Source organism: Rhipicephalus sanguineus, chromosome 2, assembly GCF_013339695.2.
Source record: "Rhipicephalus sanguineus isolate Rsan-2018 chromosome 2, BIME_Rsan_1.4, whole genome shotgun sequence".
In the NCBI taxonomy this organism is placed as follows: domain Eukaryota; kingdom Metazoa; phylum Arthropoda; class Arachnida; order Ixodida; family Ixodidae; genus Rhipicephalus; species Rhipicephalus sanguineus.
The window spans coordinates 47,757,950-47,782,348 of record NC_051177.1 but is presented as its reverse complement, the minus strand read 5'-3'; the positions used below and the strand labels follow the sequence as shown (position 1 = coordinate 47,782,348).

At 46.8% G+C, this 24,399-nt stretch overlaps 1 protein-coding gene across 1 annotated transcript; it reads left to right on the top strand.

Moving 5' to 3' along the window:
* The first annotated feature begins 434 nt into the window (after positions 1–434).
* Positions 435–24,008, top strand: LOC119382893 (protein Fe65 homolog). Its single transcript, XM_049412338.1, has 10 exons — positions 435–633; positions 1,736–1,834; positions 2,538–2,691; positions 3,482–3,695; positions 5,634–5,969; positions 10,522–10,738; positions 13,804–13,976; positions 14,683–14,804; positions 20,831–21,014; positions 21,254–24,008. Exons 2-10 carry the CDS (start codon positions 1,786–1,788, stop codon positions 21,326–21,328), a joined length of 1,524 nt encoding a protein of 507 aa, XP_049268295.1. The 5' UTR covers positions 435–633; positions 1,736–1,785; the 3' UTR covers positions 21,329–24,008.
* Positions 24,009–24,399: the final 391 nt, after the last annotated feature.

Sequence of the window (24,399 nt, the reverse complement as noted above, 5' to 3'; positions counted from 1 at the left end):
CGAATCAATGATCCCACAGCATGACTAAATTTTCCAATCAATCCGCTCACGGGTTTTTTAGTTGGTTAATTGTGCTATGCAAAATAAAAAACGGGGACAGAAAGGAACACGGCAACGACGTGGACCCATACGGCACCAAGATTTCGGACTTTAAAGTCATTAATGTTGTTTATATACTAATTCGCAGCGCATTCTTCTTCCTATTATTATTATTATTATTATTATTATTATTATTATTATTATTATTATTATTATTATTATTATTATTATTATTATTATTGGTCAGCGTGGCAGGTTTCTTCGAAACAGGACATAGCATCAAACAGTTGGGCGACGTAACAGTTGGTAAGATCCACACCAGCGGTTGCCATGTGAGACCGGTATGTTTTTGGTCGCGCGCGTGCGATTGTTGGTGCGGAGGGGTGCGGCGACGGGGCTGACGGGGCGTCCGTGCGTGCGCGCCTGCGCCAGCCTGCGCAGTCTCTCAGGAGTGCCCGTCGGGCGAAGCCGGCGGGTGCCAGCAGTAGCGGTGTGGCGTTGCGTTGCGGCCGCTCGCAACAACTGATAACAGAGTGACCTCTTATCTCTCTCATCGCGTTTGGATGTGACATCTGCGCACGTCGAGCAAGGGCGGTAAGTCTCCGTGGGGCCGCCCCGTGTGCTTTGGATTTCCCTGCTTGGGCTGGCGCCTCGGAAGAACGGTTCACTAGCCCTAAATCGATACGGTCGGCTGTATGTGGAGCATGAAGTGAACTCGTACTGCTTCGCTCCACCTTTGCCCTTTTTAAAGTAATTAGGGTTTTACAAGCTACGATTACATACAGTGAGAGACGCGTTTTGACACTATTTCAAAGTGTGAGCGATTTAATAAAGAGCACGGCCTGTGCGTGTGTATACTCCTGACGTGTGTGTATTTCTCAGCTGCGCTACGCTTGGAACGTAGAATAACCCTACGTTGTAGACATTGGTATAAATGTGTCCATAAAGTGTTCTGCATGCACACGATCCGTGCTACGTTGGCCCACATTTTTCTTTAGCTTTCGGCGAACTGTTAGAACAACCCACGCATTACGCGCGCGCTCTTGTAGCTCCTCACAACCGGTTAGGTAGGCTCACTTCCAGCTATTGGGTTACGCGAGACACGGTGAATTTGGTTTATATAATTATATGCAGATTTGGCACGGAAACGTCGCGCGGCCCACTTTCAATCGTGATCGAACTCGGTTGTAATCGAGTTTATGGATCGTGATGGGGTTACTTGCGCAATACGCGGAAGGGATCGGGCCAATCGCGTTAGAGAAATTCGATCCCTATCGGGGCTCAATCGCGATCGAAATTAAATGCCTGTGTGACAACCGTATAAGAATCGATATTGAATCGACGTACAGTCGCGCTCAATATGACTTGCAACACGGAAGCGTGTAGCCGCACGAGTTTAAAGATTTCGCATTCCTTTCACTAGCCTTTATTTCTATAACTAAACGCTGTTCGCTCACTGGGGTATGTTCCCAAGTATGAAAATAATATTAAGGAACAGAAATGAAGCAAGTTGAAGCCGTGCGCAATCATTAAACTCGTGAGGCCACGCGCTCCCGTGTTGCAAGTCATATTGAGGGCGACTGTACAGTTCATTGTGATTTGGTCCACTTTGTAACCTCGTATGACAGTTCAAAGCATCGCCGCGGAAGTGCGGTATAGCAGTCCGTTTGAGGGCTTTCTGCTTTGGTTTTTGCAGACGAATTCAGCATTAGATGTGAAGCGCTTTAATCTGACGCAAATGGACGAATGCTGACCAGAATGACGTCGCTAAGCACCAACAACGCTTTTTGCTTGGGTAAGTATGTTTTGATTCTCTTCGGTCACGGGTAAGCTGTTAGAGGGAACGATTCCAGGAGAATGGATAGCCTTCATCATTTATTGTTCCTCACACTTAGGCATCGATACTACAGAACTACTTGGCGATACTACGATACTACTTGGCATATTATAAAATGGGCCCTGCCCCTCCGTAGTTGATATTGTTGCGTGTCACTCTGATATTAATGCATTGACGGTTGGGAAGACATGGCAGGCAGTTGTCAGTTGGCATGGTTGATGTATGTGAAATGTGCAGCTCTAAGCAAGTCCTATAAAATGGCACGAATGTATCAGTGAAGTTTTGATAGGCATGAAGCACACTAAAAACTGTTGGGACACAAACAGACGAAACTGAAGTAATTTTCAACCAGTAAGCCCAGTATGTCATACATTGTGACAAATGAGATTATATCTGGAATCCTGTTGGAAAGAAAAGAGCGTGAGGCATTTCTTGTCGCATGTAGGTTTTGCAATGTTTGCACAGCTTCCTTGCACTACATTCAGTACTATTGCCTTTTGAATTTTCTTGCAGTTGTTCATTTTATCATGCATAACACTCGTAAAAGCTTGGTTACTATGGAAGTGCCGTAATGAAATAGCTTTTTGAGAGCTATTTATTTGGCTTGTGCTATCCCTAAACGAATTAGTGACTATGCAGTCCACGTATCTGGTTAACGCAGAGCGCGATGAAGACTCTGGTGATCTGGATGTGAACCTGAATGGACCCGTCGGGATTAAAAGCCGCTGGAGTTATGCGCAGCTGCACGTTCAATCCATGGGCATCGACCTGACCAGCCAGCCTATGCTCGAGCAGCCAGATGGTGACAATAACTTGTGAGCTGCCTGCTGATTAATATTATTATTATTAGATACCAACCGGTTTGTTATGTATGTGCTTTTATTTCTGCATGACCTCAGACATGTTACTGTCTTCTTATGATATTGCGATCATTAGAATCAATACCCGAGTTATGAATGTGACACTGCTGGATGAATTAATCTATAAAGATGAAAGGGGCTGTAGTCCTGGGCTCTGCTTCCGATGTTGAGGAGGAGGTCCTTTGCCCTCACATCGAAAACATCGAGCCGATGCTATTGATGAGTGGGAGTAATGACACGTGCATACAGTTGGTCTCTGGCTATTGTGTGGCTAGTTTCGCCTTTATTTGTGCGTGGTAGAGGATTCTCTGTTTGTGGAAGAGGACAAAGATGTTCTGCTTGATCAAAGCTGCTCTGCTGAAATCCGTGCTGTGGTCTATTCTGATTTTATTACCGTGATAATATCATAACTAATGGGGCTTTTTTACAAGTGGCTGTTTCAATGTAAGCTTGAAGCATTACAGCTAGCTGTAATGCTTGCTGTGCTTACCTGGTAACCTTGTCGTTTAGGGAAACACAATTGGAAACAAGAACAGAAAAGAAAGGGACATTCTTTACACTAATGGGCCAATGATGGTATGGTATAGCTGTTGTTAGTTTTGATTTCATGCCTAATTTAAGTTCATTTTTTGTTGAATACGATTAGAATGGTGTAAATACAATGGTTTCAAAGCAGAGTGAGTGCTTTGAAGAGTGTGTATGAGTGGATTGTTTCTCGTACCACATTGAAGGTTGTGCTACGCAGGCTCTCTGAGAAAGAGGTGGATGAAGCAGAACAGCAGGATCTGCCTGAAGGCTGGGAGCGCCACCTGGACGACGATGGGCCCTACTATTGGCACATCCGCACTGGGACCATACAACGCGAGCGACCGCTCGAGGGCACCACTCGCTCTCTCCCAACACCTGAAAGCCGGCCGCTGCTCCCACCGCCACCTGAGCCGCCGGCTGCTCAGCCACAGGCAAGACTAACAATGCCAGCTCTGTTATTTTTTAGAAGTTCCTCTGCTTGACACCTGAGAGTACAAGGTATTTTAGAAAATGTGTTCCAGATTATTTTAAAATAGGAGACATTGCAAATAGGAAAAAGTGCTGGAGTAGAGCCATGTCTTCCATAAAGCTCCTCTTTGCTGGTGGAATTACAGGGGGGAATTATTGTAACAGAGTTCCTACATCATTCAAGGGGTGGCACTGTTGTTCAGGGTTGAATAGCAGTTCTGTTGCAATAACAGTTATATAGACGCATGAGGTTTAACAGTGCCATGCTGTCACCTCTGTCATGATGTTCCAAATTAAGTAGGATGGAAAACTGGGCGAGTTGGTGTAGATTCATTGCAGCTGACCGCGCAAAACACCTAGACAAGGGAGCAAGAAGTGTTTCGCGCTGTTAGCTGCAATGGAATGCTGTTCCACTCGATGGCGGGCAGAGGAGCAGAGTTCGTTTAGCCGCTACTGCTATGAAGTGGTGACACAATGGCAATGCCATGCTCAGTTGTCCCACTAGCGAAGCTAGGGCAGCATTCTGTCTCTCACTGATGGCGTGAGCATCGTTGGTCAGATTAGCACGCACCAGATTGTCAGCAGCCCATCATGTGGACAGTGCTTGACTGCACAAGTGAGGTACAATCGTGCTCACGTGATATACCCCGAAAACGGAAGTGAGGGCACATTGCCATGGCAACCGACATGTTTGTGTACTTCAGCAATTTGCAGTCTCCTGGTGATGCCATAATATGACAAGCTGAGGTAAAGATACAGTGCAACACAAAGATCAAAGAACGAGCGAGATACTTGCATTTGCATGAAGTCGTGTCTCTTCTTTGTGGAGATAGGTTTGCAAGACGCTTACCCTACGAGGCGACCGGCAAGAGACGCGACGTTCTCCACTGCCGCAGCGAACAAAGACGCTACGGCCGGGTTCGTCGACTCTCCAGCACGGCGCAGAAAAGGCACTCGAGGCAGGATGTCAAAAACAACACGGGTTTATTAACCCATGATGCAGCACAGTAAGACAGTCACGGGCTTGCAGGCCATAAGGGGGACTCCGCAAGACAGATCGAGTACGCCTGCCAGCGGCACTACGACTATCACGCTATCACACAAAGGGCAGCAATCGAGCACACGAACGAGAAGCCGCCTGCTAGAGGAGCGCGTCAACCTCTCGTGCTGGCCTGAGAGCATCTCACGCGGGCGAGCCAGCGCCAGACAGAAGCGAGCTCAAGGGAGAAGGGGGTTGTCATTGGTGGCCAATGAGGACAGGCGCAGCACAGTGACGTAGGCTAGAGGGGTGGCGTGAGCATGTCTAGACATGTGCGGACGCAAGCCTGCGCGCCGGGAAGCCGACACATGGCTCGCACCAGAAAAAGAGGCCTGGCGCTGCCGCCGTGGTCGCCATACCAGCCATACTGCCGATTAACGGCGGTTCCTGGCGCTTGAACCACACGGGGCCAGCACACGCACTAGCTGGGGAACGAGGCGCCAAAGGGGCGGGCGCGCTCGATTCCCACATCTTTCACGTATTACATGCATTGTTGAGATATGATTATGTAGTTCCATGTTAGAAATACAAATAAAGCAGAAGTTCAGGGGAAGATTGTAACTTGAAGAGGTGAAAAATTCTCGAACGGGGGGTGTCATTGGAGCCAACGTTTTGAGAAGCAGTCTTGCCTTCTTCAGGGCTGCAACAGTTGCAGCATTGAAAAGGATAAGATCGCTTGTCGAAACATTGGTTCCAGTGACATCCCTTTTTAAGGAATTTTTCATGTTAGAAGTAACCATTCTTAATTTTCATTCACATGTCAAACTCTTGCGAAATGTATGTGCCTGTGTCACAGAATGGAGCTTACTTTCCGTTAGGACAGCACACCATCGTTCCTAGAGTGTTCTTTCACTGCACGCAGGAGGACTGCGTAGCTGGCGGCAGCAGCAGCAGCAGCGGGGAAGCAATGCGCTTTGCTGTGCGTTCCCTCGGCTGGTCAGAGATTCCCGAGAGTGAGCTGACTCCCGAACGGTCGAGCCGTGCACTGAATCGCTGCATTGTAGACCTGTCACTGGGCCGAGGCCTTGACGGTGTGGGCCGATGGGGCGAGGGGCGGTCGCTGCTTCTGGAGCTGGACGGCTTCCAGCTTCGCCTGCTGCGGCCCCAGGATGGCACGGTGCTCCACTGTCAGCCCCTGCATGCCATTCGCGTCTGGGGCGTTGGCAGAGACAATGGCCGGTACTTTCACACTTGCTGCCTTTTCAAAATTTTTCTTATTACTGTTCTCTTGTCTGTACAATTGTTTTACCATTAGCAGTATTTTCGTGCGTTTTTTTTTTGTCTTACTAGCATTATATAACGTTTCCATTCCTGCTAGAACCCTAAGTAGGGCTGCAGTATATGTAAATAAATAAATTAATAAATTACGGTTGAACCCCTTAATAAGACACATGCACTTAGGAGCATTTCTTGTCCCGTATATATATGAGGTGTCTATTATAAGCAGGCTAACACTTCTCATTTTCTGATGAACCATATTTCGATGCAGGCGCACTGATGTCTCTTATACCCACTTGTCTGTTACATCAGTGCCTCATATAAATTGTTTGAACTGTAATTGCATGTGGGCAAAGCTGGAAGGTATCACTTTGTGTGTTTTGGTGCTTTTACAGAAGGGTCTGAGTGTTAGTGAAATAAGAAACCGTAATTTTTTGTGGGTGGGGTTGTAGTCCTGAGTGCGTGTTATTGCACCTGTAAAAGCAGCCCTTTCGCCAGCATTTTGCTGCCTCCAAGGAGACCCAGCATGTTGCCTTCAAGATTTCTCACCGGTTTCGACCACCAACACTGCACAGTCCCCGAGGTCATACTGAGCAGCTGCGCGTCCTAAGTAGTGCATAATGTTTGCTGGGTTGTGATGGCAATATATATTTTTTCTAGTTTCTGTATGAAAATGGTATTTTTTCAAGCTTTTCCAACACATGTACCCATATTCCGAATTTTATATTTTGTTACGACGCTTCTCTTTAGTTACGCTGCCTAAAATGAGGTTTCTTTCAGAGTCTGACATTTTACTGCAGTACTTCAGTTTGCCTTTTAAAACATATGAGATTTTGCTAGTTAGTATTTCATTCATTACTTTCCATTGCTGAACACAAAAACATTCACAGAAGGTGTGAGACAAAACATGTTTGTCTCAAGCCTTTGGTGCCTGTTGTGTTATGCAATATAGAGGTTCAGCATGTGCTTTTCTGAACCAGTTTGAACAGCACTTTTGGTGAAGAGGTACGGTGGAGCTATGCACAGCTTTCACACGATGTCTAACTCTCCTGTTTCTCTTTTTTTCTGCTGCCTTGGTTGCCTGCTGCTGCATACAGGGAACGGTGAGTGAAACTTTGCTGTTGCGAGTCTTTGGTGTTGGTCTCTTCGATTATTGTGGTTTTGGTGTCTGTGAGCTTGTGCGAAGCTCCAGTTTGGTTTATTGTAATTTTGCTGGTCAATTAGATTAGTCAGTTTTGCATGAAGCGCTGCAATGGAAGAACTGAAGGTGTATGCAGACTAAGCTCTTCGCACTGCAACCGTGACTGATGAGACTGCTGTCTCAAGTGCCTTATCATCCCCAAGCAGAAATGTGGAAAAGGTTAGCAGACAGCTGCATACAATTGACATGAACCATGTTGTAACCTTGGTACCCTGCAATGAATTTAGCTTTGTTCTTGTTTGTTTGCAATGCCTGCTCATGGGTGCTAATTTTTCGCAGAGGGCAGAACACTACTAAAAAAGCACATGGAAAACAAACACAGAATTATCTTCTTTTTTTTCCCCTTTAATTTTTTTGTCCAGTTTGCCTGCTCCTTTTCTTAGTCCTTTGCATGAAAGTGATAATGTGCTTTCCTTAGCATTGAAGACATATGCTGTAAGCTGGTGACCAGCAAACATCATGGCTCACCCAAGAAAACATTTGAGTGGGTAGATAACTGCGACAAGTGAGTTTACTAGTGCGGTTGCGTCACTTAACTAGCACTCCCTCCAGCCACACCCTTTCCTGATTGGAAACTTTAGAAGCCTGAACTAACAGCTCCATGTTATGTAGTATACCATTGGAATAAGCATTGCATAAATTAATGTTTAAATTTGTTATTGGTGACAGACTTATTTTCAGTGTGCACGATTACTAGTTTGTTTGCCTCCCCCTCTCCTCTATTTGGTAAAATGGAATGCTTTGCCTCCTAGTTGGTGCATTGTTGAAAAATATATCGTGGTTTCAGTGTATGACACTTCCTTTGTTGCCTTGCAGTATGATTTTATGCACCCACTTTGAATTAGCTCTGATTCAGGCTATTCTTGTAGACAAGAGCTTTCCAGATGCTTGTACACTGAAAGTAAATAGGTTGGATATACAGTAGAACCTCATTATAACGACGTGGGATATAACGAACTAATTGGATATAATGAAGCAATTCTAATTCCCCTTGAAATTCCCATAGACACCCATGTATTTAAAACCTCATTTTAATGAAGCTAAAATTTCCTCACAATCGATATAACGAACCATTCTTTGTCCACAACGAGCATTTACTGATCATTTTGGTATACGTGAATTCAATATCTTATAGCGCGCGACGGTTTACGTCCCATCACGGCTGCAGTAATTCAAAACTCGCGCCTTGCGCTCCCCAGGAGCTGCCTGCCAACATGCGCGTGGGTGCGCGTCTCCCTGCCTCCCCTTTCCTCAGGAACTAATGGACTCGCCCGCGCAGCAACTCGCGCGAGCGTGCGAGTCAGCCGGCCTCCCCTCTCCTGTGGAACTCATTGATCCGCCCGCGCATCTGACCTCCTTCTCTCCTCAGCTCCATGTCGGGATGCCGGGACGGCAGAAATTGTGGCTTTGTTCCTTGTCGTTCGCTGTGGAAGAGCAACACCACCTCTATCTGTTTCCGCCGCTAGACATGAGATGGACAACGGCAAACGTAAGCGCAAAACTGTAACAATCGAGCAGAAGTCGGCAATGTTGAAAGCCGTTGAGTCCGGCGTCAAGAAAAAAAAAGTGGCCTAAGATTTCGGCGTATCGTTGAGCACGCTGTCGACGATCTCAAGCAAGAGAGAAGCTATTACCGGCGCTGTCGCACATGGCGTCAAAGGCGACCGAATGAAGCTGCGAGCCCACGCCTTCGAAGCTGTCGAGAAGGCGGTGTTTAACTGGTTTTTAGAAATCAGAGCAAGCGGCACTCCTATGAGTGGAGCACTTCTGCAGCAGAAGGCAAGGAACTTCGCTTGCATCATGGGGCATGATGATTTTGTGGCGAGTGACGGCTGGCTGCAGCTCTTCAAGGAGCGCCACGACATCGTCGGCAGGGCTGTCAGCGGAGAATCGCTATCTGTGGACCGCGAAGCTGCAGTGGTGTGGATCAAGAAGAAATTTGGGCAGCTGCTCGAAAAATACAGCCCCATGGATTTGTTCAACGCAGATGAGACTGCCCTGTTCTATCAGATGTTGCCGCAAAAGACCTTGGCCCTCAAAGGTGACCACTGCCAGGGCGGTAAACAGAGCAAGGTCCGTGTGACCGTGCTACTTTGTGTGAATATGGACGGGTCCGAAAAGGTGTTGGCCCTCGTGCAAAAGGGCATCACCACGATGCTTCAAAGGAAAGCGGAAACTCCAAGTGAGTTATGTGTCCAACCGCAAGGCCTGGATGACAAGAGAGATCTTCGCACAATGGCTGCGTGAGTGGGATGAGCGGCTGGGCAAGCAGAACCGCAAGATATGCCTCGTCCTGGATAACTGCGCGGCCCACCACACTACCGTTGTGCTTAAAAACATTGAGCTGTGCTTTTTGCCGCCTAACGCTACTGCGGTTGTGCAACCCCTCGATCAAGGGGTGATCATGAACTTTAAGGGGCTACCGCAAGCATGTCATCGACCGAATTTTGCTCAATATGAGCATGAAGCACGAGACAGCGATCGACCTGTACATGGCGATCGAGATGTTACAAGCTGCCTGGATGGCCGTCACGGCAAGCACGATTGCCAATTGCTTCCGGCATGCCTCATTTGGCGTCAGCAGCGGAGAGCCCAGCGAAGATCTTGGTGATGTCGCCAGTGAGGGTGCCTCAGGCGACCGGGCCCAGACGTCGTGGGACGCTCTCCTTATGTCGGCGTTGTGCCTGACTGCGACACTTTCTGCACGTACGTCGGTGCCGATGCTGACGCGGTGACAACCGAAGAGTTGTCAGATGTGGAAATTGTGCGCGCGGTGACGGGGGTGCATAATGACGACAGTGACGAATGTGTCGACACCCCGGAGCCTAATGTTGGCGAACCCGACGCCTGCGCAAGCGCTGGATGCGACAGACCTGCTGCGCCGCTTCTTTGGTGCTCATGATGACGGTGAGGATGGACTCGAAATAGCGGCTGCAGCTGGAAAAGCAGTCATCCACTTGAAGAAGAGTTGGCAAAAGTCTATTAAGGACTATTTTTTTTTCGAAGTGATCTGCCAGCTGGTGTGCTGAATTTGGCGGAAATAAAGTGCATTGTTCTTTATTATTTTGCTAGTTTTTTGCCTTCCGACGGCTGTTTTTCTCTGCGCGGCGGGCTGCTGTGATGTTCAGTGGTGAGTACATTCTCTCTTGCTGGCTAATTGTCGGTAGAAATGGATATTGGCTATAGCGAATTACGACTCCCCCTTCAACTTCGTTCTAATGAGGTTTGACTGTACGTTAGATAATTTTCAGAAACCTTAATTAGTTACCATGGCTCCTGACGATTACCTTCGCAACTCCGATGTTTGATTTCTTGCAGGGACTTTGCCTACGTAGCCCGTGACAGTGGCACCCGGCGCTTCATGTGCCACGTCTTCCGATGCGACATGCCAGCGCGCATCATTGCCAATGCCCTGCGAGATGTGTGCAAGAAGATGGTGCTGGAGCGGAGCCTGTCAGATCCGTCTGGCGACAAACGGGCAGCACCCACGGAGCCTCCGGCCAGGCGTGTGGGCTCTGCCCTGGACCGCCTCGCCAGCCTCTCAATGGGTGAGCTTTTCAAGCAAAGCTTGGAGTAACTGTCGTGTGAAGCCAGCGAGGTTCGCTAAAAAAAATAAGCGGTTTGCGGCTCTCTGAGTTGGCTGGACACGAACAATGCGAAAAGCAATTCCCCTCAAGAAACGTGTAGTGAGAGGGCTGTACCCTCTCGCTACCCACGCCAAGGAAGGAATAATCTTTCTTGGTCGTGTTCTGTGAAAATCCTCAAACAATACGAAGCTGCCATTAACTTGCACTGGTTCACGCCTGGTGCACTCGCAGCTTGTGCGCCATCTTGTCAGCTTCTTGGTTTGTGAGGACTAAGCGTGAGACACACGGTTAAAAGCTTGATTTGCAATAACCAGAGTTCGGAGACGGGAAGCAGTACACTTGATATGGGCGCTTCATTGAAATATTTCGTTTTGGCGGACTTAAAGCAATCTGTTGGACATCGCGTAAGGCCGATGTCAGGAGCTGCACATTTCATAAAAATTCCGACTTCAAGAAAATTGAATTCGTAACCCGCGTTTATATGATCACGTGTGATCATTTCGTTGGGCCGTTCTACAGGTTGACAAACGCTGGAAAGAACATGAAATATGCCATGCCAATTCAGCCCTAAAACGGCATTCCGGGGACGGCCACTACCTAAGATAAATAAATAAATAAATAAATAAATAAAAGCAGGACGTTAGGCATGCCCTAGCAAAGCAGAACTTGCCCCCATTTCCTCAACAGGGTAGGGACTCCTGAATTTTTGCTTTTCCTACAGCCACAGCTAGTTCAGACCGTCATGAGTGAACTACAGCACTCTCGGTAATTCAAACTCGAAAGGACCTCAAGATTTTGTTTGAATTACAGTCGACGACCGATAATTCGGACTCCACGGGGAACGTAAATAAGTTCGAATTATCGAATGTCTGAAAAAACGAATGCGTCAGAAAAAAAATACTTTTATTGACACTTCAGGGTCCCGGTGGCCGAAAAAAGTTGTCAATGCGTTGCTGCCCGCACTTCCACTTACGTGCGACCAAGTCCGCCTGTATTTCCGGCAGTGTGATGTGATCGCTGTACGATGACGAGCTGGTTTCGTTCGTGAAGGCAACGCGTCTGTGCGGCGCACTTAGCGGTCGCACAAAGAGGCAGCATGAATGGCGGCACGGCGCGTTTGGGTTCTCGCCTATTAAATGCGTGCACTACACATGCAACTGCACCAGGCCACATGCACTATCGAGCAGTTGACTGAAGATGCTTATCGTAAGGCTTGTCAGCAATTGAGCCGTACTGGCACATTTGCCACCTGCTGCCATCATGCCTCCGTGCATTTCTGCTGCTTATCTGTAAAGACATCGCTGCACGGTGCCGTGACAGCGGCCCGTTTGAATTTCTGGTCCGCTTCACCCCATAACACTTCGGCATCGCGACAAAGCTGGCTTTCGGACTCTGCTACTGTCGCAAACAGGTCGACTCGCGAAAGCAGTGGTTCGAACCTACGAGATGATAGATGCAGCAGAGGTGGGGGCTTCAATTATTACCTTTCAGACCTGCAATTTGGGCAGAAAGTCCGAAAAATCGGACGCCGAAGAGTTTCGGCGTCCGAAATTTCCGACGTTCTTGACCATTGACGTCTATGGGGCTGGTGACGGCGCCGCGAAAGCGTCCGAATTTTCGAGCATGTCCGGAAAATCGGACGTCCGAAAAATCGGCAGTTGACTGTATCTGCCGCGTTTCGTTGTTGTTGGCGCGGCCTTCGGTGCTGGCTGTGAGGGCACCGTTGGCGCCATTTAACTCAGGTCTTTTGAGACAGCAGAGCGTAAAATAAAGCAAGTCTCAAGATAAAAATGAACGCGCACGCAGATCTCTTTACCGCAGACGCATTCGACAGAATGGTGGTGATAACAGCGCAGCGCGGGGATATAGGAACCGGAATGTAGGATGTTCGCAATGTCGATACGATTTCCCACAGTTGACTAGTGCCTCCAAGATCGGCATTTCCAATCACAAATCTCTGAGGCATAAAGTAGCGATCGAAATAAAGCCTCATAGATCACCAATTAGCTTTCGTTTTGATCTCTGAGGCCATACTTTGTATGGTACGGGTGCCGGAGGAGATAATGGCTGGCGATTCGGCGTGCGCGACAGTCTCGGACAGGGTCTGGATTATCGAATGTAGATCTCGCAGCTGTCCGAAATATTGGTCGTCTTTACACATTACTTCTATGGGATCATCGGCGGTGCCGTGCGACTCTTTGAATTAACGAGCATGTCCGAATATCGGTGTCCGATTTATCGGTCGGCGACTGTATCAGAAGTTTTTATAGGTATGACTCAGGGCAACATACCAACCAGCATTGTTATGTTTGTTGTTTCCCATTGCAGCAGCAACAGCAAAGACAGCTCTGCATGATTGCCAGTAAAGATTTTAGACGCCAGTCATCATGGTGGTATTTGTTATTATACAACATGTGCATGCATGTGTAATTAAGGGATTAAATGTGTTATGTCCCGTGACTGCTGGTAGCCCCTTCCCAATCTTAGGACGCTTTCTCATATGACACTAGTGCACTGCAATGAAAGTGACTTTAAGATGCAGTCAGCACGCAATGAATTAAAGTCAGATCGTTTCGGTTTCTTTTTCTTCCTCACTCAGCATGCGATTGTTGGTGTGCGTGATTTGGCTAGTATGGCTGTTTTTTAGGGCAGGCAATCAGCTTTATTTGCGGTTGTTAGTCACATAAAAACGCGAATGTTTTGCTGCAAGCGACAAATGCAGCAGATATTTCCAGGCATGGACAAGTAAGAAGTTTGAATTAACTGAATTTTTACAATGGGGAAGTTTGCTTTAAAACGAAAGATGGCAAAGAAGGGTACAGGATATGTGCCATCTAGTAAGTTAGGTTTATTGGACAATAAGATTGAAAAATGGTTGTCCCGACGAAAAGATAATTGGTCAGGACAAAAAGTCTTTCAACTCCCGTCAGGACATGTGTGATTAAGCATACTGCAGGGGCACTTTTGACTGTAGGTTTCTTTGTGTTTGTGTTGTGTCTTATGTGAAGTGCTCTGTAACGTTTCAGAGGATGGTGTGGAAGGGGGCCTCCTGCGGCCCATGGAGGAGCCGCGCAAGGTGCTGCGGGCCCTGTACCTGGGCAGCATGCCTGTGGCGGCAGCCGCCGGCATCGACCTGCTCAACGGGGCCATTGACACCCTGCTCGATCGCGTACCTCGCGCACACTGGCTGCCCGTACAGGTATGCTGCTTTTTGGGGTGTCTCAGTTGATTGGCAGTTGTGTTTTGTTAGCGAGCATTTTATTTGTTGTGCAACTGTTCTGGCAGTAAATGTTGTTAGAGCCACTGTAATTGCTGGAGCCTCGGAAATGATTTGTAGCGCAAGGAACACAAACGCAAAAGAATACAACAAACAATATACGAATGCTAGTCGTCTTCTATTGTGTCTGTGTTTCTTGTGCTACAAGTCGTTTCCGATGCACAACCAGAAGGCCCAAATCGCCGCAATGTTGGAGCCTGTTCCTGATATCGTGGAAGGTAACTCAAGCTGTGAAAACTTGCAGCAGCAGAATACATGTTTAGTGGCCTCTCAACATGGTCTCAAAGGCTTCGATGAAAAGTCTTCAAAGCAGTATAAGCAGTGCAGATTTTAAATGTGAATTGCTTTAACTTTACCAGGACTTACAGTCCTTTGGTGCCTCTATAGTATTGCCTGTTTATTTAAAGACTCTGTTCTTTTACAAGCAGTATTTGTTTCTAGCATTTTGCCCTACCAAATATCTTTATTTGGGAACAGGTGGTGGTACGGAGGTGTCCCTTTCCGAGTTCTGGGACAAAATCTTGCACACCCCAACTGAACCTGACATTTGAAGTAGCACAAAACTTTGTTAAACAGCGCTTGAGTCAACCCGAGTCCGTCTAGATCAGTGTGGTGTCTCCCTCGGCAGGTGGCAGTGGCCCCTTCGACAGTGACGGTGACACTGGATCCAGCAGGCGGCGGGCGTGGCCAAGTGCTGGCCGAGTGTCGTGTTCGGTTCCTCTCGTTCCTCGGCATTGGCAAGGAAGTCACGTGAGTTGGGGTTCATGTGGAGCAAGCTCAAGACAAAGCCTTATGTAAGGAGCTCCTGTCTAAACACAGAGCTAGATGGAGCGTGGTGCGGACCTAGTCGGATCACATTGGCCAGGCGCACGCCTAGATGCACAAAGTCAAACCTCCCGCTGCGACTCAGTTCTTGTCTAGTGTCACCCATCTTTTGTACTGTCTTAGATGTGCACTTCACTCTAAGATGGAGTAAAAAAAAGTGCCTTTTTGTCCCACAACAGTAATCACCATTTGGCTTGCTTGAGTTTCCTTTCTTGAAAACTTGTTGCTCGGCACTTTCCTATCATGAATGCTGTCCAATTCAATTTTTTCAATTCAATTCAATTCAATTCTTTATTCACCATTAGTACAGAAGGAGCACTTATACTGATAATGCACAGGCTGTTCGTGACTTGGAAGTACCGAGTGCATGGCAGTAGTGCAAGGTAAGTCACGCGAAACAGATGTCAATTATTGTTGTGGGACAAAAAAAACACCCTTCTTACTTTTTTTTCTTTTTCTTTTTTTTCTCCAGAGTTGCTTAACCTGAGTTGAAGACACTGACTTGTGCTGCATTGACTGGAAGGCATTGATGAGATTCATGAGATAGAAGATTAGGATCTGAAATCTGCTGACTGCTAAATGGAAATTCTTTATTTTAGCCTTCAATTTTTGGCGGAAATAGTCTGAAATAAAAAAAATTAGAACAATGCCAAGGCATAGAGCTTAGCGCTCTGTAAGTCCACAGTGGAAATGTGTTTAGCAGGCCTACGAATATGTCTCAATTGGTCTGTCCACAGCAGACATAATTACGAATCATTCACCACTCTGAAGTGTGCCACTGGTTTCTGAATATGCCATTTCAAACGTGTATGTGAATTGCTAGGCAAATTCATGGAAGTTTTGAACTGGTCTTTCAGATTTGTTTTCTGAGGCGCTGACATCAAGTTTGCCTATGATTTCACCTACGGGGCAGAGCTCTGCAGTTGTCTACAGGGAGCTGCAGCACTAGAGCACTTTTCTTAACTTAAATTTGACAGTACTATAAAGATATTTGGCACTTTTGACTCGAAATGCTCCTTCCATTGGTTAATAGGAGTTTCCTCCACTCAGAAATGCGAAAAATTTTATTCGCATTTGTTCAGAAATTGACCGATGATGGCACCTGCCACATGTTACGTTAATTTGAGTACGGAAGCCCAAGTTCATTCTAAAGCTACTTTCTAAAAAGATGTGAAACTAAAGGAAAATGCAAGTTGACCTAGATTGAAATACAGTCAAATCTCGATATAACGAATTAAGCGGGACCGCCGCAAATCGTTCGTTATTTTGAAATATCGTTGTAATGAAAAACTTCGATTGTAGGCCCGTGGTTAAACCTAGGAGTGAACATGACGTACCTTGACAGTTGCCATGTGCACCGTCAAGCAAATGCAAAAAATCAACCTAGAAAATTTTACGCTCACTTCAAAAGTAATTTATTTGAAGAAATCAGTGATTTTTTTTTGACGCGCGGAGCAAAAACGGCTGATTAAATACACCTCCACACCTTCCACTTGACGTAGCACCTCATCGGGCACATCACTGCACCGACCAATGTAAGTGCGGACTTTGTCCATATGCACTAAAACATCCGAGTGCGTTACGGACTCATCGGCCTCGGTGTTCGGTGTCATAGATTCCTCATCCTTCGGGTCGTCGTCGTCACTGGAGACGTCGCGAACGCTATTGACGATCTCCTCGGTCGTCAAGTCCGCCGATGTTAGCGCTGCACAGTCGCTCTCCACGTAGTCATCGAAGGATGAGACGTCGGGCAGCAGTTCCTCAACCTCAGTCCACAGGTCTCCTGGGGTGCTGTGGTTCTCTTCCAGGTCGTCTTCAAGCTGCTCAGGCGCTTTTCTTAGGCCTGGTTTTCGCCAGCAGTTGCTGATCGTGGACGTTTTCACGTTCCACCAAGCTCCCGTTAGCATTTCTGCCGCTTGACGAACGTTGATCGATGTCGGCTGCTTTAAGCGGAGATTGATGATCAACCGCTGCACAAGGCGCTTGCGAAATTCCACCTTAACACTTTTTATGATTCCTTGGTCAAGGGGTTGCAGCAAGGAAGTGTTGTTCGGAGGCAGAAACTCCAGGCGAACGTGCGTCAGGCGAACGTTCACAATGTGTGCTGAGCAGTTGTCGACGAACAAAAGAATTTTCCTGTTTTCTTTCCTCATTTGATCGTCGAGTTTGAGGAGCCACTCCGAAAACAATTCTCTTGTCATCCAGGTGCGCTTGTTCGCACGATAGTCGTATGGTAGCGATACGACGTGCTTCAAGCAGCGGGGCTTTGCATACTTCCCGATGACCAGCGGCTTGATCTTCTTTATGCCCGATGCATTGCAGCAGAGCAAAACCGTCACGCGGAGATGCAACTTTTTGCCTCATTTACACTGCTGACCTTTGAAGTGCATCGTCCGATCCGGCAGAAGCTGGTAAAAGCACGCAGTCTCGTCCGCGTTGAAAATGTCGTCCTCAGAGTACGACTCTGCAATCCCTCGGAAACGATCATTCCGCCAGGAATCTGCAGCCTTTTCTTCACCTGACACTACCTGCCAGGTTATGCCGTTCCTCTGGCGAAAATGAAAAAGCCAACCCGAACGGGCATCGAACCCAGTTACTTCAAGTGCGTCGGCGAACTCGCGGGCTTTTTCTTGAAGCATTGGGCCAGACACTGGGACGTTTTGCAGCCTGGCATCTTTAAACCAGGTCAGCACAGCTTGGTCGACATCTTGAAAATTCCCCAGGCGCAATCGTTTCCTCGTAGGCGCAAGTTGCGACTCTCTGTGAAGCTTCAGAACCTTTTCTCGGTCTTTCAAAATGGTCGCGAGGGTCGATGGGGCAATGCCACGCTCTCTGCAAAGGTCGATTTGCTTTTTGCCAGCGTCAATTTCCTTGAACAAATCCACCTTTTCCTGCAAAGAAAACTGCTTGCGCTTCTTAGCGCCTGCACCTGCTATAGGCATCGTCGAGTCACCCAAAAAGCTGCAGAAAGATGTGAAGAAAACCGACAACACACGGCAAACTTCGCGCGAGCGTGACACGAACAATGAGGCTGACGAGGCCGCTAGGGCTGGCTAGGCCTGCCGTACATCAAACCATGTTTGTGTGGTGGCGCTAGCAGTTGGCTCTGAATACGACGATAATGATAGCTACCGTTTTCGAGGCGGGCATGAAAAAACGGCGTATGCTGTGCCCCGCGAGAGTTGCGGTGCCGTCACTTTTTAATAAATTCGTAATACTGATGTTCCTTGAGTATAGGCGAGCAAATAAATTATGTACGTTATTCTGAAATATGCGTTAATTTGAAATTCGTTGTTCTGAAATATTTTTACATTGAAAATATAGGCAGTCTGGCGGGGATTTTCAAAATATTCGTAACTTTGAAAAATTCGTTAATCCGGTGTTCGTAGTAACGAGATTTGACTTAGGCTTATGTAATAATGAATGCATAATTCATTGCAAGGACAGAGCTCCTTTTAAGTTTGGAAATTACAGAAGTAAGTAAGTGGAGTGTTACATGCTGCAGTAGTTTAGTGCGATGCTGCTTTGTTGTAAAATATGTAAATGGCATCATTGATTGCCATCCAGTGCAGCTATATTTCTAGAGGGGTAAAATTAAAAAAACACCTGTATGCTTGGATTTATGTGCACATCAAAGATCTTCAATATTTCAACATTAATCCAAAATCGTCATCCCCCCCCCCCCCCACCCTACAGTGGAGTGCAACTTTTTACTTACGTGATTTAAGCATCACAGCTGAAACTGAGATCAGTTGATTTTTTTCAGGATATTTCAGTGGGACATACCTTGTTGGGTTTGTCGTTGCAACTCCTTCCCATTCGGGCTACAGTATAACCTTATTACAACAGACCTTCATAGTGAAGAGGATTTTGGTCTGTTGTAAAGGGAGTATGTAAAATCCAAGTACTGTTACAACAGACTGTTATGTAAACAGTGAATGGATGTGTTATAACCGGAGAGAATTACAAGTCGCAAACATGGTCAAAGATCGGATTTATTCTTAACGGGGAACCAAAAAAAAATGCGGTTTTTGGAAAATCACATTTTCAGTTTGTGTAGCTCTTTTTCTATCTGATTCCAAAATACCTTCACTGAAAACTACGTAGAAGTGTTGTAAAAAAATTTTTTGCGTCTGCCGACTGGGCGAAAGTTGCGGAAATAGCAAAAAAAAAGAAAACAGCGTTTTTCAAAATTATAGCTTGGAAACAGCGCAACCGGACGCCACCATTTTGGGCTCATCGTAAAGAGCATTTCTGCTTGTTCAAGTTCTCCGTTTCAGCTACATAGTTCCTCCTAAAGCCCCTCCATGCGGCAGCAGACGTGATGGAGGGGCTTTAGTTGCTCCATTTAGTAACAAGCATACAAAAAGCACATGTTTGAAGTTAATTCGAGGCTTCCGATTGGCTGCTTCTGCCGTGTTGCTCCAGTACCTGCCAGCACGCCTCGCCATTGGTCTGATGCTCGCTTCGGGAGCGTCGTCTGCTGCTTGTGCGTCGCGAGGTGATGGCTGTCGAAAATTGCGCTACTTAGTGACGCATTCGCACTCGTTCTGTGTTCACGGGTCGACGATAATATAGAATATAATTACGCTTTAGTTTGGCAGCTGCAGGCGGAAGCTCAATTATCAGATTACGATAGCGCGCCCCACTCGTCGCGAACATCGCAGACGTGTGACTGTAATTGGCCGCGAGATCGAGCGGAGTCGCCACCTACAATTGCAAACTATAGCGAAACCATGCGAGGCGAAACTACGGAGCACGTTTAAAAATCACTGATGCGCGGCATTAATGCGAACTGCTTGTGAAACACGGTCTCAAAAGCAGCATTTCAAACCTTTGATAGAGGGCAAACGATGCTCTATGAATAAAGAGGAATTTACCTTGCGATGCGCCCTGCAGTTTTGTTTTCATACAATAGAAACGATTCGTTGACAAACCATCGGCATTCGTGTGGGCTGGCAACACTTCGCGGGGAACTAAGCCACATGACCAGTCACGTGCGCCCACAAGCATCTTTGCATCTTTTTGCACTCACGCCTGTTCGCCATTTCTGCATTTCGCTTGCGAGCAGTGGTGTGCGCGATTTGCGATGCTGCCAAACGGACGCCAAGATGCCACCGCTACGCCGGCAACAGTACAGCCCTGCTTTTAAGAGGCAAGCGATCCTCTACGCAGAGTCAGAAAGCAGCGTTGAAGCAGGGCACAAGTTTGATGTGTCGGAAAAGTGTGTGAGGGAATGGAGAAAACAAAGGACCAAGATCTTCATGTGCGCTGCTACACGCCGTTCCTTTCGTGGGCCGAAGTCTGGACGATACCCTGCCGTTGAGGAGGCGGTTTGAGATTGGGTTCACGACCACCGGCACCCGTTCCGACGGCGAGCAGCAGTGGCTCACACGATGGCAATTACCGTAACTGCGTCCTTCTTTCAAGTGACGACGAGTTGTAAGCAATGTTTCATGGGCAAATATATGTTTCTTTGCATCACTCCCTCTTCTGAAAAACTTATTGGTGAGCTATGGCCGCAGCATGAGGCTGTGTTCGGAGTCAACTTTTTTTTCCCCTAGAAGGGGTTGCAAGTTGGGGGGTCGACTTATAATCGGCAATATACTGTAGTATCAGAATGTCTGTTGTAAACATATCCATTGTAACGAGGTTATACTGTATATAGCAAGGCAGCTTCATTTCACGGTTTTAATAAGTCTGAGATGTTTGATTCATTAATTCTATAGCTGCCACTTTCAGGATGTCCGCAGCAGCCATGTCTGTAAACTTTCTGAGCAATGTGCTGTGCACATTTGTACTGAACACACACTTGGCACTTGCCCCTGTGCAAACAGAAGCCACACTGCAACAACCACGAGGCTGTGCCACAACATAGGCTCGTATCTAGAAGCAGGATGTTTGAGAGGCAGTGGTCACAAAGAGCTCACAGTACCGCTGTTGGTTCGCAGGAATTGCGGGTTCATCGTGCACACAGCCCAGGACCAATTCGAGGCACACGTGCTTCACTGCGAGCCATCTGCGGGTGCACTCTGCAAGACCATTGAGGCAGCATGCAAACTGCGCTACCAGAAGTGCCTCGATGCACACCGGCAAGCCAACAACTCTCCGCCTTCTCAGCAGCAGCCCACCAAGGTGTGTACTATTCTCCGAAATTCGGTAGCAGTGGATGGTAGCCACGAAGGCTTCTTGCATGGATAGATCCACAGCTTTACAATGTTTGCTTCGCCTTCCCACTTCTCACAACATGTTGGTACAGAGCAGCTGTCATCAAAGATGTGCGAATGATACGAACAAGGACCTGTTCTAAAACATTCAAGCTAGTTACCAGTTGTAAGTACGCAACCAAGTACTCAGTTTAGTATTCACTGCAGGCATTGTCATCACTCAAGGGAGTCCTGGGCAGCATCGTGGGCCGTGCCATGGGAGTCGTGCAACAAGTCTCTTGAAGCCTGGCTGTACTGGAGACCACTTTTGTTTAGCTCTGAGTTGAGCTTTCACTATTTCTTTTGGCCCAGTTGCCCGAGCAGGCATGCCTCCTAGTGCACGTGCGCTCGCTGTCGTGTGGCAAAGGTCCTTCTCTCTTCGTCTCTGGTCGAGGCTGCTGGGTCGGCCACTTGTAAAGCCATTTGTTTGAAAATTTCTTTTTGACGCAGCATCTGAGATCAGGCAGCTAGCCACAATGCAGCTGCCATGGCCACGTGGCATTGCCGAGAGGGTGGGAGTTGACCGGGGCAGAAGGCAATAGCAATATTGCACAGCTGGCACATGTATTACTGTGGTGTCTCTCGTAGTTTTAGACGCTTTATCAGACGTTGAACTCGCAACGTGCACCGCCTTGCCCGTGACTTTTGGTCATACGGTGGTACTATGAGATAGATGCAAAAGACAAGCATTCCAGACTCACGTCTAGGCACGACAACCGTCGAAGTCTCCAATACAAGCTAGCACGCTGCCTGTATGCGTGTAACTTAGTATTGCTGCTGTCAAGAGCTGCATGTCGGGCATGGGCTTACCGTCTGTTCTACTTCCTCGCAAAGTGTCGACATATGTGACACTGTGCTTATGTGATTCAGTCCTTTATTTATTCATTTTTTTTCTCACACCTCGGTGCCATTGGGACCAGCTAATGCTTAGCTCGCTTCCTGGCAGTCGGCGATTATATACCCTGCCTCACAATTTCTATGCAATGCTGCAGAAACTGTCCAGTGTGATTTAGCACTCTTCTTTCTTCTTCCCTGCGCAGTAAAGCTGTTGTGCATTCAAAACTCGTGCAGTTTATGGTTGGCTGCCAGTTGCACTAGTGCCATTACTACTCTTCTGTGAAATGGGAAGGCCATGTAAGGCCGAACTACCACACTAAGCAGTTGGATGTTGGACGACCCCTGGGATATCAAGATGAGCTACATTTCAACAACGTAATAATAGTTCAACCGAGGAGCCCTGCTTATGATTTACAACGGCTATTTCAACCTTTGGGAAAGCAGGTGATGTTACTTAAGAGGTGCAAAAACATACATAGCATCAGCGAGCGGAACACTAAGCCAGCATTTTCAGAATGACAGCTTCTGTATATTTAGAATGATAGCCTTTGCATACCTAAGTTAAACTTGTCTGTAAAGGGTGTAAGCACTGTTTCTACAACATTGCATGGTTCTACAGAGGCATAGTATGTAGCCATTTGTGTTGAATGAGTGTTGCGTCCTTAGTTTGTCTAAACTCACCAACTTAGTAGTTGGGTGTGTGTCTGTTGCACAGTGCTGTTTGGTGATGTAAATGTTTAGAAGGATGCCAAATAGGCAAAAATGAAGTCCAGCAGAATAGGTAAAATGATGTCCTGAGTTAACAAATGCATCACTGTTGCCGAGAGTCAAGGCTGGAAAGAAAAAAAAAGAGGAAACATGTGTGAAAGACAAGCAGTGCAGCTGCTTTGGAAAAGTGCAACCAGCTCCCAGGGATGTGTCCGGTCCAGGTAGTAGATTCTTAAAGCCAGTTGACATCCATAATATAAAATAAGCAAGTTATATTCCACTTCGAAATGAAAGATCATGCAGCTTGCCTGGTGGTGATCTACATTGTCCTGGTGGCAATAGTACATCAAATTAGGTCAACGGTTTTAACCGCCACCCAAACCGTGTTGTACTTAAACAGGAAAGAAAAATGTTTCTTGACAACTATTATTGATGCATCCAACAGGGAAACTGGCTAATGTGTCCTCTTCCCAGCACTCTGTTGGAACGCGCTTGGTTTGGGTCGGTGGGGGCCCTGTGTGCAATACCTAGTGATGTTAACAGTGGCAGTGCATGGCCTCAGAAATTATCAGTGCACAGTAGGATTTTCGTAGGGGCAACTACTGGTTTTCATTCACGGGTAATTAAAGATTAAGGAAGAGGTGTGCTACCTGTATTTGCAATTTACTCTGCAGCATACCGTAGTTATTTCCAAGCACAATGCTAACATTGAGTGCTGGCACTAATTTATTGGCGAGCTTCGTTCTCTATGTCGTTGCGTTTCAGTCATTGAGAAAGTCGAGCGGGTGCATGACCTACCGTTCCAGCCAGAGTTAATATTCGCCGTTATTTTGGAGGATCTTCACGCATTACACATGCCAGCCTTACGTTGCACCGAGGTTACTGATAAGCTGTTGCTTACCTTGTAAAAAACATCGCTAAGCTCGACATGGTGAGGTCGTACTTTGAAGCATTACACAAGTGTCTTGTTTGCCATTTTTGTTTAACTGGTTGTTAGATCGAATACCAATGATGCACTGTACTCGTTGCATGTACCATGAGAAACTTGTACCATGTCGTTGTCCGTTTAGAAATACTGTGCCCACTCCCAGCATTCTGCTTTTCCTTTTTTTGCTCACTAGGGGCAGGAGCTTGTGTGTATGTTTACTTGAACAAAGGTGTCTGTAGCAGCTAACCCACTGTACACGAACAAGAATCTATTGATTCCTTGGTCACAAATTGGCAGCTATATGTGCTCCTGATGCTTTTTTTAGCCAACTTTTAGTTTTGTCTGACAAGTTTTCTTTTTAAACCTATTGTACAGAAAGGTCCTTGTTGTCTGGCAAGAAAAAAAAAAAAAACTGAAAGAAGGAAGAAATAAAGTCTCTTTACAAGTGTGTATTTCTGATTAATCTTCCAATTAGTTGCAGGTTCATTACTTGCACTTTGCACCATCATCTGATGTGCAAAAGCTTTTGCTGCAACCCACTTACAAGTAGCATAAAACAATGGGTCAAGCTGGCCTCAGACTTTATGCAAATTTGTGAATTTAGGTGCAAATGTAGAACATTGGAAACAGCTTTATGCGTCAAGAGGAAGCTTTAGCTTGTAGCGCACACAATTATTTTTTTTAATCAAGTGAATGTAAAATGTGCAGATGCTTTTCAGATGCAACCGCTCAACCAGTTTGAATGACATCTGTTACGTGCAATGGAGAGCATAGAAAAGGAGGCTTTGTCGGCATTACAGTGCAGTTCATGTGTTCTCCATGGCGTCTTTGAGTGGTAGCA